The sequence below is a fragment of the Eupeodes corollae genome, chromosome 2 (assembly GCF_945859685.1).
Source record: "Eupeodes corollae chromosome 2, idEupCoro1.1, whole genome shotgun sequence".
In the NCBI taxonomy this organism is placed as follows: Eukaryota; Metazoa; Arthropoda; class Insecta; order Diptera; family Syrphidae; genus Eupeodes; species Eupeodes corollae.
The window spans coordinates 57,096,744-57,111,259 of record NC_079148.1 but is presented as its reverse complement, the minus strand read 5'-3'; the positions used below and the strand labels follow the sequence as shown (position 1 = coordinate 57,111,259).

Below are 14,516 nucleotides of genomic sequence, written 5' to 3'. Positions count from 1 at the left end.
AATTTTGTATTAATAAAGATATGGCTTACGGATCTTCATTTGACTCTGTCTAAAGTTTTGAAAAACCTTGAATTCAAAACCCAAACTGCGATTTGAGCTATATGTCCTGAAACTCCGAAATACCCGTTCTCAATATAAGTTCTATATTTCCTTCTATATATTCCAAAAATTTGATGTTATAACATAAAGACTACGAATTCGTTATTAGAACAAAAATAGCTCCTATACCATTTTGTGTGTTAAGAACTGTTTTAGTAAAAATGCTTCAGCGTTCTTTTAATTTTAATGTATGACAGGTGAAGACTTACAACAGATAAGGATTTTTTGAAATATTAGTAAGATACTGAAATTTGTAAAACGTAATATTTAATTAATGGATTGGAGTTTTGGAAAACCATCACTTTTTTATTGAAAAAAGTACTTCATAAATTTACATAGCACCAAAAAGCCTAATGTTAATGCCCAACTATAGTAGGCATAAGCTTATGTCAAAAACCCAACGAAAATTCCCTTAAGTTTTTGAAATTACTGCGGACGTATCTACATGTCAGATTTTACTTATGCGGCTAGCAACTCTTGCTTAAGTTAAGGAAACTGAGAAAAATTGAACGAAAAAGAGCTAGACTCTATTATGTTCACTCGTATTGAGATTCTTTGTATTCGCACCTTTGCTTATGCGCGCATATGCTAGCTTATGTCTATTAAAGTTGGGCCTTAAGTTTTTTTTCGAACTATAAAGTGTTTTATCTCAAAAACCTGATTGATTTTGAAATCGGATTCCAACTGAACCCATCAAAAAACTTAGAAAAAGTATAATTTGATGATTATGATTATGAAATTTCATCGCAAATTTAAAAACAATCATACAAATAAAATTTGTTCTTTCTATCACCAAACTTTTGTGCCGATCCTTTTTTTTTAACAAAAAAAGCATCGGGAGTTCTCTAAAAAAATATTGAATTTTAACTCATTAATAAAAAAGGCGAATCTTCCTCACTGTCTAACTACAGACAGATTGCACTTACGTCCCTTCTTTCCAAGGTCATGGAAACGCTGATTAATTGTCAGCTCAAGAAATATCTTGAAGAACGAAAGCTTCTTGATGACCGACAGTATGGCTTTGGTAGCAATAGGTCCACTGGTGATCTCATGGTTCACCTCACCGAACAGTGGAACAAATCTTTACATAGTTTTGGAGAAAGTAAGATTATTGCACTAGATATTTCAAAAGCATTTGATAGGGTTTGGCATCAGGCTCTCTTATCGAAAATGTGTGCTTTCGGTTTTCATGAATGCCTCCTTCATTGGATTAGTAATTACCTTTCTAATCATTCAATACAGGCTGTATTGAATGGATTCAAGTCTGAAAACCACAAAATAAATGCTGGTGTGCCCCAGGGCTCTGTTCTATCTCCATCACTCTTTCTCATTTTTATTAATGATCTCTTGTCTTCAACATCTAATCCAATACATTGTTTCGCTGACGATAGTACTCTTAGCTTTTCATATTCGTTTTCAGATTCACACCCCTCTTCTTCGGATGTGGAACTGCAACGTCCATGGTATGCTCATTAAACTCCGAACTAAACAGCATTGTACAATGGGGAATAAGAAACCGCGTGGAATTTTATGCTTCGAAAACGCAATGCTGTCTTGTATTGTTAAAGCGAAATATACCCCCCTACCATTATCCATAAATGGCATTATCCATCGAGGAAACTGAACGATATTCTTGGTATATGTATCACCAACCACCTTTTGTGGAACGATCACATACGCGATGTCGCTAAAAATGCCGCAAAATGTTTGGGTTTTCTAAGGCGATGCAAAAAGTTTTCCTCCCCCCGTGATCTGGCTGTTATTTACAAGACTTATATACTTCCAAAGCTTGAGTACAACTCCCATATCTGGGCTGGTGCTCCTGCAACTTACTTAAGCCTCTTGGATAGTATTGAACGTAGAGCATTTAGATTGATTGGTGATATCACCATTATAAGATCAATTACATCATTTGAACATCGTCGAAATGTTTCTTGTCTCACCCTCTTTTACCGTTATTTTAATGGTTTATGCTCTAGACAAATAGCCAGTTGCATTCCTCTCCTTAAACAGTTCAACCGTAATACACGCGCTTCTAATCAGTATACCCTCGAGCCCAACTTCGGCCGTACTGTCAAGTACAGAGATTCGTTCTTTAGCCGTACTATGCGAATGTGGAATGCCTTGCCACACTCTGTCTTTCCCAGCTATTGCAATATTCAGGAATTCAAAACCATATGCACCTACATCTCCTTTCAAACCCTCTCTCCCTTTCCTAGAGCTCACACTGCGTCTACATAATAAGGGTAATATATCCCTTAAAGTGTACTCTTATTATAAACAACAAAAAACTGATAGCTGCAAAGGCCACAGCACCTTCTCAAATACTTCATAATGTCTGCTGCAAGCAAAATAACAACATCCAATAGATGAATAAAGAGCAAAACAAATTTTCTATAGGCAATTAATAAGATTTATTATTACTTACTAAAGTATAACTACATTCTTTTTATTTAACTTTTTTTTTATCACCAACTTTGTTTAATTTTCAATAGCGAGTTTGTCACAACCGTACAAATGACCAATTATTACCTGAATAATTACAAAAGAAAGAAAAATTAATTAAATTCCAAGGATTACATGATAATTTTTAGTGAAATTCAATTGTACCTGTCTGCGAATGAGTTGTAGCATTTCTTCGCCGTATTTAAATTGCTGTGCAACCTGTTCGGGTTCTGTTAAGCATTGATTCTCTCTAAATTGGTCACGAATCCTTCGCTGAAAGTACATCCTGCAGAATTTTAGAATAACATTAATATTTGCTTTTTACATAAATGAGATTCGACCTTTCGGAGGAAGTAGTTATTACCTATAGTTGTAAGCAGGAAACTTCTTCGATTCTCTAACAAGCATGCGATAAAGTGATAGCACTTGGAACTTATGTCTTGCAATGGCACACATTGTATTTGTTTTTAATAAATGCCGAATATAATTATGGAATTAATATAAAGTTTTATTTATTGCGAAATTCAACCCAAATCGGTGATTTCGATTTGAGAATTTGACACTTGCAAAAGAGACTATAAAAAAACATATGTTCACTGACAGTAATGTTTTCGTTTGCTAATCTAGTACAATCGATGAAAACATTCAGATGAATAGGTGTGTTCGATTCTTTAAAATAAGATCACCAACGCTGAAATAAAGTAATTCCCTAATTTAACACAATCTACGAATAACAACATTCTTTTCACACCAAACCCAAGACCGAGTTTTCGGAAAAAAGTTTTCAAAAACCACAAAATCATTCACACTGAACATTTGAACGTCGTCGTTTGACATTTCAATTTTTGTAACAGTGACTATCAAATTTGTATTGCTGTAATATCCATATACTAAACAAACTATTAAGACAAATGTAAATGATTTCGAAAAATTGGATTCCCTCAGTGATTTTGAGCCTTAGATATTGATAGAATTTCAAAGTAAAATATTTCTTTTGAAAAGAGCCATAAACTGCTTTGTTTACATTTACTTCAGTGCTGAAAGTTTAGAAAGGTTTGATTGTTTAGTTCATCTTTGAATTTTCAAATTATGTATGGTATGGGAAATATGTATAGTTCACGGCCAAAACAAAAACTTGGTTTAGGGTTTAGTGTGAAAAGCCTATTAGATTTGCAGATTGAAGGCCAAAACTTAAAAAGAAGCAATATGTGGTGCCGATCGTGAGTTCAAAATGTATGATCCTACATTCAGACAACATAAAGGATTTTATTTGGAATCAATTGTATTCCACTCAACTTTCCAGTAAAGTTGACTTGATTGGAAGACAATTTTTTGGAAGCAGGCCAATAAAGTAGACAGTTGCTTTATTTTTAAGCCCCTTATGTATGTAAACCTTTCCATTTACATCGTGCATCCATGTTTGTTTTCATGATCTCATTTCATTTCACAATCTCATAGACTTACCCTAAGCTCGTGATTGCCACCGCATACCCCTTCACTGATCAGCGCTTTGGATCACTATAGACAAATGGTGAAAGAAATACACTGATTTTGTGTAGACAGGAAAAACTTACGACTGCAATATGGAACCCCTGATTTCGGGGTTATTTCAGGAGTAATATTTTAGTGCTTCACACACTTGGAACTAATTATATTGTATATTACCGTGCTGCGGCAATGGAAAGTTGAGCCGAATTATAAATCTTAATCGATGGATCGAATCGTTCGATCAACCATTGACGAAGATAATGATATGATTGTTGGGTCTATTTTTCCGTCGCTCAATGTAGTTCTGCGCATGACCTTTGGAATTGCATATCCTTGGATGCATCGAAAAAAACGAACAGCCTTTTTCGTTTTGACTGACTGAAGCTGTCAAAGAGTTTTCCCAAGTGGAGTGAAGTGAAGTGGAGTGGGCACAGTCAGGAAAATTCTAATTAAATAAAAATTGATTTTTCCGTGTGTAGTGTTTCTGTGTTCTAAGTGAAATTCAACTCAAAATATTCCTTCTGTTAAATTCAGATAGAAGGAATTTGTCTTTTCTTTTCCTACAAAGAAATGAGCATAACTCAACAAGAACCAAACCATGAAAAACCCTTCAAAGACTACGATAAATTGATCGCTGCTGACGACGACAACGAGGACAATGGCCATCAGAAGGATGAGAAAATTTCAATTAGTGACCATGGGAATGTTTTGCTACAAAAACAACAGCAGCAACAACAAAAACAACAGCAACAACATCAGGAGCAGACATCAGTTATTGTCGACCTGGATTTTTCCCAAGGACTTTCCAAAACACCAACACCAACCAGCTGTGAGGAGGACAATTTAGATTTTGACGACGAACCGCCACATCCGCTTAGTGAAAGATGGTCCCCATTGGGAGCAAATTATGACGACACAATTGGTCTAGCTGGAGATATTTTAGGTCGAGAAATCGATTTGAAGCAATTAGATTGTCAGCATGTTTCTAATGGGGAAGAGTCGAGGCCAGATTCTTCATTGGCTCTTGATGTTCATCGGTTAAGGTCGATGGAAGAAGAGCAAGAGATCTTGACTTCTTCGTTGATGGCATTGACTTCGCACTTTGCTCATGTTCAGTTGAGGGTGCGGCAGATTGTTGAGGCGCCTTCAGATGAACGAGATGGATTGCTGAAGGATTTGGAGGAGTTTGCTTTTCGCGGCATACCAGAGGTGAGATTCGAATCGATGCATTTTGCTATAAACAAAAATCAATTTCACAATAGCCCGATACTTGAACATTAGTGGAAAAAAAAACTTTTCAAGGTCAAGTGTTGAAATCCAATGATTTCATGACCGTATCGTTCTTTAAAGCGGTACATTCAAACTAAAATGTAATTAGGCAAGTTTTTATTTAAACTAATTAGGCATTAATTTATCACAATATTTAAGGCTTTACACCAGACGTCTGGTCTTCATTGGTGTCTCAAACCAAATCACAAAATATAAAGTCTGTCTGTATTATGTCCAGTGTCGCAGAGAAGATTGTATGAAGTGGTCGTACTAAACTATGAACTTTGCTTATTTTTTGGCAGTGTACAATACTGACACACCGTAGAGCAGAATCGGTTTAATTACCGATGTGTATATCCAACGCAGCATTCGAGATTACAAGCTCCATTTATTAACAGTGTTTTTTGTTGCACCTAGAGCTAAAGTAGCTTTTTTTTTAGTATTTGTCTAAAATAATACCCAGATACTTAGCTTTGTCAGAAAATTTTATTCGGATACATTTAGAAAGAGTTTCAATATTAGAGATTTAATACTTCCTGGAAAAAATAACTACATCGTTTTTGTGCGGCTTGACTCCTTATCCACACCAATATGTATTAACATTTGTATTAGCTTATTTAGAGCGTTCTTAACAGTTCCGAATTTTCAATAAATCGTAGAATATTTATACCAGTTCAATCGGTTAACATTATAAACTTTAAATTCGTTGTTATTTTTTATGAGCAAAGATTCAATAGTTTTCAAAGCTCCAAACTCCGCACTGAAATTGCTAAACATTTTTGCCATATAAGCTTTTAGATCTAATAGTCCAGACTAAAATTGAGGAACCGTTTTTATTTAAAAAAAAAAAAAGGTAGGTAGATAAACTTCGCACTTATTTTTGGTGAGATTTGAAAAATTTGGCAGTCTGCCCAAATTATTAAACCCCGTTTTTTGTTGTCCTAGAGTAACAAGGAAAGTTTTTAAATATTAAATTTTGTACTGTTATAAAACAGTTCTTTTTGGAGCAATTTATGACACCATAAATTTGTTCGTATGACACTTTAAATTACACAGATCCAAGATGCTTCTTGTGCAAAACTTTCCCATATTTAACAATGATAATAGTTTGTAAATTCTTTAGATACATTGTAATGTTGTAGGGTAGAGGTCAGGACGTGACGCCATTAGCGGCCGCCGAGAAAAGTGAATAAAGTGGTGGTAGTGCACACCTAAGTTTAGTTCATCGAAGTATCAGGGATGATTTATGTTTTTGTAAAGAGGTGAGTTCCAGTAACGGTAGCAAGAGCCCCCAACATCCGACGAGCTACGCTGTGCACCGCAAGCATGAAGCAGCTACTGTAACGAACATTCCTTCCCCTGCCCAATCCCTATCCTAGTTCCCATCCTAGATTTACTTCCCTCGCCCGAACCTATCCTCCCATTTGCCTAACGACAGCAGTCACCCAATCTCGCTATAAAATGGCACCCTAAATCTATACCAATGGCTTCCGATACTTTTTCATCTACATACCTCTACCCTACATGTTGATGTTAGAAGTCGCTTATCACATTTAAAGCTTTTCACAAGTTTTTACGTTGTCACTGATAGGCAACAACATCTCTTAAAATTAAGAACTAAAATTCACAAATTTCAAGACCAATTTAAACGCGCGCCGTGTTGTTTACAAGACATTTTTACAACTTTTTTTTGGAAATAGTTTTCCCTATTTTATTTGACAGAAAACAATAATTTATTTACTATAAACTATTCAAAAATAGAAAGTATTAAGTTTATTATTGCCTCTAGTAGTACCCGTGGCATGATGGTTAGTGCGTTGGACTGTCATGCTAGAAGTCTTGGGTTCGATCCCTGCCTAAACCATATCTTAGATCTTTTCACGGGTACGGCCTTTTGCGAGGAATTGACAAATTCTCCAAGAGTAACTCTTGTCATGAAAAAGTGCTTTCTCAAATTAGTCGTTCGGATTCGACATATAAACTGTAGGTCCCCTCCATTCCTGACAACATTTCTCGAACATATGAATGGTTGAGAGTTGTAATTCACTAGGACCTAGTTCTCAACGGACTGTTGCGCCACCCAATTTATTTATTGCCAATCCTATAATACAGCGAAAGCTCTATTAACAGCCACCTCTCATCGTCTGAACATTTCTCAAAACCGTGGCCCTGGAATTAAAAGTCCATTTTAAATTCTCCTAAGCGGACACTCTAACCCGGAAAAGGAGATTGAATGCAATTTGGTAAACTTAATTCTTTCTTAGACTGGCAAACCATTGTTTAAAGAAATCTATTCCGTTGCTTTTTTCCATAGTATGCCAATGATAAATATTAAAGAGCAAACTTTACAAAAATAATTCCATAGTATCGTAAAGAAGCACAAATTCAAAAAATCTTTGACTCCGGCAGCAGATCTGAAGCTGAAAAAGGAGTTCCATAAGTACATGTTGCAAAAGGTGTTTTACTTTCTTATTTCTGATCTATGCTCACAACAGAGATCGAGTGGTTTGAGTACGCTCTGACCATTATTTGATCTAAAAGCTTTTAAAATGTTTACATCACTAGCTCGGTAATTTTATTATAAACAAAGAAACACAACTTTAATACTCCAATGTGCATGAACTAAAAAATAACCTGATCTTTTTGACAGATTCGTTCCCTGATCAGATTAAAAATAAATATGGAAAAGTGGTGTTCAAAAAAACAAAAATGCGGTCCAAATAACTAAGTTTTTGTAATTTTATCTTAACAAAGATAATGTTTTTTTATTCTGCCAGCAATTTATTTAATTTTTTCTTGTTAAAAAAAACTCTCTTAACCGAGAAGAAGTGCTACAAGCGCCGTTGTCCCCCTAATGAAGCTTCCACTGCATTCATTTCGTTTTCTGTGTCCTATCACAATTTTAGAAGATATCAAGGATTTTTATAATCGGTTGAATTGTTTATCATGATAGAAAAACAAGAAGAGCACAATTATTACGAGAATTTGAATTGAATAAAACAAAACAGAGCAAATAAGAGTTCAGTTAAGAAAAGGAGATAAGATCCACTTTCCCAGTTTTTTTCGTAAGAAATATTTGAATGGGATAGTCCAGTATCATACGTTACTTCGTACACAATTATTCGAGGACTTTTTTCACTGAATTGATTGTTTTCTTCTTTTGTATTTTCTTACAGCCCATGGGAGTTAACCAAGTAGCAAATCCATCAGATGACGACAAAGCTGAAAACAATATGGAAGCAATCCGCAAACGCCAATGCGAACTAATCGATAATTTAAAATCACAATTATCTGAGTTGGAAAAGTTTGCATATGAATCCGGTGCGCCTGTACTGCCACAACACATTCTATTGGAGAAACAAAAGATCATAATTGACGAACTGAAGCAAAAGCTAAATTTCAATGTAAACGAAAACGATTTGCCACAATTGTCTTCGGAGGATTTGAAAAATCAAGTAGAAAATGCAATTGGTGAATTTGTGGGTCCGTTGAAAATGAAAGAACAACTCGTTGCCCAACTTAAGACTCAAATCACAGATCTCGAGCGATTTATAGCTTTCCTACAAGGGGACGCAGAAGATCCGAAAAATAATAAAAGTGCATCGAACGAAGCTTACAACAGCTATTCTGCTAAGAAGAAAACTTCAAATCGACAAAAGGCATGTAGTTCGAAGGATGGCAATACCAATTGTAGCAACGAAGTGAGGCAAGCTGGTGACAGTTTTGAACATATTAATCCAGTACAGGTTAATAATACATCAGCTAGTACCAATACCACAAAATCCACTGAGAGTCTCAACAGCAAAGCGCACGGACTGATGGACAAAGCCTCCGTGCTCATGCAAATGTTTGCGACCACACATTTTGGGCTAAAGCCCGATCGCTTCCAGAAAAATACTCTCAAGAAGACTTCCAAGGGCAATCACTGGGGGTGAGTACAACCGCTAGCTGCCCTCATTTATTATGGATTCCATTTGATTCTGTTTGTTAAATCTTTCAGTGATCTGCGAGCCCAATTAGAAGTGGACATACAAGAAGTCGCCTCATTGGCCGCAACTTTAAGTTTCGACCGGGAGAAACTGGTCAATATGCGGAAAACACTCAAAAAGAGAAAACTTGCTGCTTTGAATCGGGCTAATGGAGTTGTTTCCACAACTGCACCCGTGGGACGAAGTAGAGCGTGCAAAGATATTGATTTCTATGATAGATTGTCTTCCTCGGACTCGGATGAAGATGATGAATTTTACGACTGGGAGAAGTACAGGAAAAGAATAGCCCACTGCAACAAGAACAGCAGTGATTCCATAAACCTGATCAACAAAGAGCTGACGACTGCTGTCCGGAAAAATTTTGCTATAACCCTTCAGCGTCTGATACAGCACGGTCTGCGGGCACCAGTCGAAACAACTTCTAGTCTCATTGTACCATTTATGCGATGCTTAAATCCGTCCGCAATTCATGAATCATCTGCAGAACATAGAGCCGCCCGTGCTTCATCTTCATTTCTAGCGCGTAACAATGTATTTCCTCCAGAGAGTGCAGAGTGCGATAATATGGATTGCGACACGAATAATGGGTTCTTTGGAGGACCCAGTGGAAGACAGATGCACGCATGGGAACTTATTCTCGAGTACTATTTTCTGAAAAATGGTGACGAGTATAACAACACCCCGGCACGAAAGCTTTCACAAAGTTTTAACCTTGAAATAGTCGGAGCTCAGGCTGTTTCTAGCAAACAAAGTTTGTTAAGTGTCATCGGAATGATTATCGCCCTGCACAGTCCATATAAGCGAAGTTACAATTCACACTTTAAGGCATTTGTTTGTGCGGGTCTCAAGTAAGTACTTCTCTAGCTTGAGATTGGTCTTTTCATATAACTTATGTTATCTCATTTTACAGCTCATCTCAGCTCGTCGAATGGCTAAATTTGATTTTGGGTTGTAGCGAACTTGTGGACACATATTACACAGCAAATTCTTATGTTGTGCGCACCGGGTTCCGCGACTCCCTGCGATCAATTGATGTTCTATCAAAGTACGATTTTGACTTACCCGTCGATTTGGCAGTTCGACATTTTCGAAACTTATAAAACGAGGAACAAGCCTTGGTAATGCATTCCATATAGAAAATAATATCAAAATCAAAAAGACATTCCGCTGAAAAATTGTCTAAAAAAACAACTTTTTTAATCAATATACGAACAGAAAACCGTAAGAATTTTTAATCATCATTCTAGTCAAAACCAAAGATCTCTTTTAATTATTTAAAATTCAATTATTTCGAGTACTATAATAATTATTATTATTATTGGCACATAAAAAAATGCTAATCGATAAATATACTATATATACATACATACCATATATACATACATATATATATATGCAATTTATCCTTTTCTCAATTATTATAATATCTGATGTGTATTTTAAATAGCTAGGACGTTTGTCCAAGTTTTTTTTGGTGTGTATAAATATTATAAACAAAAAAACTTAATATGTAATAATTATTATGATTAAATAAATTATATTATACATAATGTACTCTATAACAAGAAAGAAGTTGTTTTCAATTAAGCAACCGGAATTTAGTACCCGTGGCATGCTAGAGGTCTTGGGTTCGAGCCCTGCATGTGAAATCTTAAGTTTTTTTCACGGGTACTGCCTCTCGCGAGGAATTGACAAATTCTCCAAGTGTTATTCCTGTCATGAAAAGTATTTTCTCAAATTAGCCGTTCGGATGCGGTCTAAAATTGTAGGTCCCCTCCATCCCTGATAGAAATACTCGCACACAGAAATGGTTGTAAGTCACTAGGCCCTAGTTCTCAACGGACTGTTGCTCCTAATTTATATAACCGGAGTTTAAAACCATAGTTGGAGGTTATATTATGTAGGATGGGCCGCTGCCACGTCCTTTTAGTCTGGAAAGAATATTCTGACTAAGTATTGCGTTTTTTTTGGATTTACAGCATAGTGCAAGGATTAAATAAAACTTTATAAATTTTAATATGTACACAGGAATGTTTAAGAGCTTTAAGTCACTTGTTCACCAAGAGCTGGATCTCAATGATCCAGGCCGTTGTCCTGCTAATGCAAATAAATTACGTGATATACATCTGCTAAAGCTAGGCATACACGTCACACGATGAATATGCTCACCGAAAATGTTCGTTTGCGTTAGCCCACACACGACAAACATTAATTTCGGGACAATTGTTCAAGAGAGAAGGATGTCTCAAAAAGAAGCGCAAGTAGTTGCCCTTATGGCAATTTATTTATGTGAAAAAAATAAAAATAAAACAATAAAAGGTTGTGGATGAAAGACTGGCTTCAAAAACGTTGTATTCGTTCTCATGTTAATTTATTCTCTTTTGGAAAACCTTATGAAGCCATACAGTCGACATCATTAAACAAAACAGGAGCGAATTTTCAACTATAGGTTGTCTCGAGCACGTCGAATAGTGGAAAATGCATTTGGAATATTGGCTAACCGTTCAGAGTTCTACACACAACAATAAATTTAGCTCCTGACAAAGCTGCTATAATAACACTTGCATACTGTTATTTACATAATTTTTTGATTAAAAAAATGTGTGTTACTTGAATAAATATGAATATAATGAAACTAATTGTTCAACTGATGATAATAGTGCTATTTTAACAGATTTCCAGCCAATAAATAGTGGCAATATAACCGTAAATGTAGCTAATATTCGCCACAAATTTTGTTCTCATTTAAACACTATTGGTAGTGTAGATTGGCAAGATAAATATGTATAAATTTAAAATTATATGAAATTAAAAAAATACCTTTTCCTGACTCATGGTAAGTGTTGATACCATCAAGTTGAGTTTCTTTATCTCGCAAAAAATACATGTTATTGAAGTACAATAAATTTGGCACGTACATATACTTCCTCGGGACTTGCTTCCGATTTTTCACTTTGCTTAGCTCCCTTCTGTGCGAGGATCTAAGCGCGTTATATTTTTTGTTTGCAATGTCCAAAGTGGCACTTTCGTCAACATCCTTACATTTTTATAGCAGGTTTTCCCAAGCTTTGTTTTTCTCAATTTTATTTCTATATTTTTAGCTTTTCGTATCCCAGATAGCAACCTCATTCTGCAGCAATTCTAAAAACTCCTCTATAAAAATGTGACTTACCGTTGCCATCTTCCGCGATGTTCACTCGACAACATTAATATGAGAAATGAGAATTTGTTCGCGAACATCGCCACGCCATATACGACGAACATGACAGCTAACGAACATGAACAAAATCGAAAATTTCCGCCAACAGCGAGCGGTTGACATTGGCATACAATCCCATACACGAGAAAACAAACAGCGAACACGAGCAGGTTCGCCGAACATGTTCATCGTGTATGCCTAGCTTAACGCAACAAATTAAAAATGAAGGAATATAAGCTCAAAAATCTAAAAAAATTAAGCTAGATATTAAAATTTCGAAAAACCGCATAAGATAAGGCTTCTGCACTCCTAACTTAAGCCTCATTAAGAATTTTAAAATTATTCTTCGATATTATGGCATAAACTGTCTCAATCTTTTCGGTTAACCTAATTTGGCAGTTTAATGCAAGCTCAATTACTAGCTATTAGAGAAGCATTCAAAACACTCAAATGGAAAACAAACCAAAAAGAAGCCATATGGACGTTAAGGCTATCAACTCGACTAAACGTCTTAGCCCAACAATGTCAAGATTAACTAAACGGTTTTAATATTAACCTCCATGTCGCTGTAAATTTGGTTCCAGTTGATAGTGGTATAGAGAGGGGGAGAAAGAGCTGACGTGTTTTCTCGGCAAGGATCGTCCTTTAATAGCTCACTTGCGGAAAGGGAAAATATTGCTATGAAGTGCAAAATCTTCTCAATATTTCTGACAGCGTTAAAATGCAGTTGGAATAGTCTAACTGACTATATTATATTAATCTATTTCTGTAGCTAGAATCACTGCATAATGCACCGAACATTGGCCGATAGGAGAACATACAGTAAAGTCGGGCATTCCATACAGTACACATAGCCGTAGTTGCAGATACTAACATGAAAATTAAAGTTTGACTCAATTCGTCTGCGAATGTTCTGCCCCAACCAGCTTTAGAATGTCATCCTTCAGAAGGGCATTACTTAACAAATAGCTGTAAATTGCATAGAACTGGGGCCCGACTATGTAACTCGATTCTACTTTTGATTCTAATGGAAACTCATTTCCGATTACTTTCAAATGTATGTACATACGTAGGTACTTCATAAACCTAAAAAAATTACATTATGAAACAAAAACGAATTAATTTCTAAACTAAAAAAAGAATATGTACGTAAATCGTACATAGGGAATGAAACTTCAAACACAATCAATATGGATTGTTCAGTGATTGGCGAAGTGTTAGAATCTAGGATTTGAGTTTCAATTTAGTCACAGCATGTTGGTTTTTTTCAATATAACTTTTTTTTTTTATTCAAACTTTTCTTTTTTAAGTTCCAGTTTTTATTCTTTAAGTTCCAATTTTTCTTTTTTAAGATTGCATATTTTTTCCTTCAACTCGGAGTCTCTTCGTTTATGTTTCAAAATTCCTTTCAAATTTTGATTGATTTCCTTCATCATTAAGTGAATTGTTCCATTAGGATATTTGATTTTGGACTTGTTTTTCCAAGACTGTAATCTGTCGTTTTTTTGGTGTAATTCGCGGGGGTGTTTTCTTCTTCACCACTCAGATTTTCTATACCTCTTACTTCATTTTCAACAATGAGATCACTGGTAACTTCATTATCCAAATGTGAAGGCTTTCCGTTATTTTGTTTTACCACTCCAAAACTTAATGAACCGGTCATTCCCTCAATCGCTTGACCTAAGTCCAAAAGTTCAGCGACCTTCTCCTGTAGTGGAGTTAATGCATTATATTTTGGCGGATCACCACCAGTTCCAGACAAATTAATTTTGTTCCTTCTTACCTTGGCTTTTGTATGCACTTTGAAGTCAGCCCAAACCTACATACATGTGTAACATAGATAAAACAAATAAAATAAAATCGGCTTTGTTGAAATTTTGATTTACCTTTTTCCACCCGACGGTATCACGTTGTGGTGGACCTTCCGCGTTCAATTGATGGGATAAATTTGTCCATTGATGGTTGAACTTTTGTCTTGCTTCCGTTGTTTTGAGGTATCCTTTTGACGAATTCGGATGTTTCGTCAT

General features: G+C 35.7%; 3 protein-coding genes across 3 annotated transcripts; 1 reads left to right on the top strand and 2 right to left on the bottom strand.

The window, feature by feature from the left end:
• Window positions 1-2,489: 2,489 nt before the first annotated feature.
• LOC129946811 (protein bcn92) lies at window positions 2,490-3,131 on the bottom strand. Its single transcript, XM_056057155.1, has 3 exons — window positions 2,909-3,131; window positions 2,710-2,830; window positions 2,490-2,631 (listed from the first exon to the last, which is right to left on the bottom strand). Exons 1-3 carry the CDS (start codon window positions 2,998-3,000, stop codon window positions 2,581-2,583), a joined length of 264 nt encoding a protein of 87 aa, XP_055913130.1. The 5' UTR covers window positions 3,001-3,131; the 3' UTR covers window positions 2,490-2,580.
• Window positions 3,132-4,421: 1,290 nt separating this feature from the next.
• LOC129947237 (RUN domain-containing protein 1) lies at window positions 4,422-10,795 on the top strand. The gene is made up of 4 exons (XM_056057733.1): window positions 4,422-5,241; window positions 8,478-9,232; window positions 9,302-10,138; window positions 10,201-10,795. Exons 1-4 carry the CDS (start codon window positions 4,603-4,605, stop codon window positions 10,388-10,390), a joined length of 2,421 nt encoding a protein of 806 aa, XP_055913708.1. The 5' UTR covers window positions 4,422-4,602; the 3' UTR covers window positions 10,391-10,795.
• A 3,129-nt stretch (window positions 10,796-13,924) lies between these two features.
• LOC129944927 (uncharacterized) lies at window positions 13,925-14,516 on the bottom strand. The gene is made up of 2 exons (XM_056054586.1): window positions 14,376-14,516; window positions 13,925-14,308 (listed from the first exon to the last, which is right to left on the bottom strand). Exons 1-2 carry the CDS (start codon window positions 14,514-14,516, stop codon window positions 13,925-13,927), a joined length of 525 nt encoding a protein of 174 aa, XP_055910561.1.

Excerpts from the sequence above, each read along its gene's own strand:
- LOC129946811 (XM_056057155.1), bottom strand. The coding sequence starts at position 3,000 with ATGTGTGCCATTGCAAGACATAAGTTCCAAGTGCTATCACTTTATCGC. Across the intron at positions 2,831-2,908 it reads TTTCCTGCTTACAACTATAG|GATGTACTTTCAGCGAAGGA; the intron begins GTAATAACTACT and ends AAAATTCTGCAG. Across the intron at positions 2,632-2,709 it reads TACAACTCATTCGCAGACAG|GTAATAATTGGTCATTTGTA; the intron begins GTACAATTGAAT and ends GTAATTATTCAG.
- LOC129947237 (XM_056057733.1), top strand. The coding sequence starts at position 4,603 with ATGAGCATAACTCAACAAGAACCAAACCATGAAAAACCCTTCAAAGAC. Across the intron at positions 5,242-8,477 it reads CTTTTCGCGGCATACCAGAG|CCCATGGGAGTTAACCAAGT; the intron begins GTGAGATTCGAA and ends ATTTTCTTACAG. Across the intron at positions 10,139-10,200 it reads TTTGTTTGTGCGGGTCTCAA|CTCATCTCAGCTCGTCGAAT; the intron begins GTAAGTACTTCT and ends CTCATTTTACAG.
- LOC129944927 (XM_056054586.1), bottom strand. The coding sequence starts at position 14,516 with ATGACGAAACATCCGAATTCGTCAAAAGGATACCTCAAAACAACGGAA. Across the intron at positions 14,309-14,375 it reads ATACCGTCGGGTGGAAAAAG|GTTTGGGCTGACTTCAAAGT; the intron begins GTAAATCAAAAT and ends ACATGTATGTAG.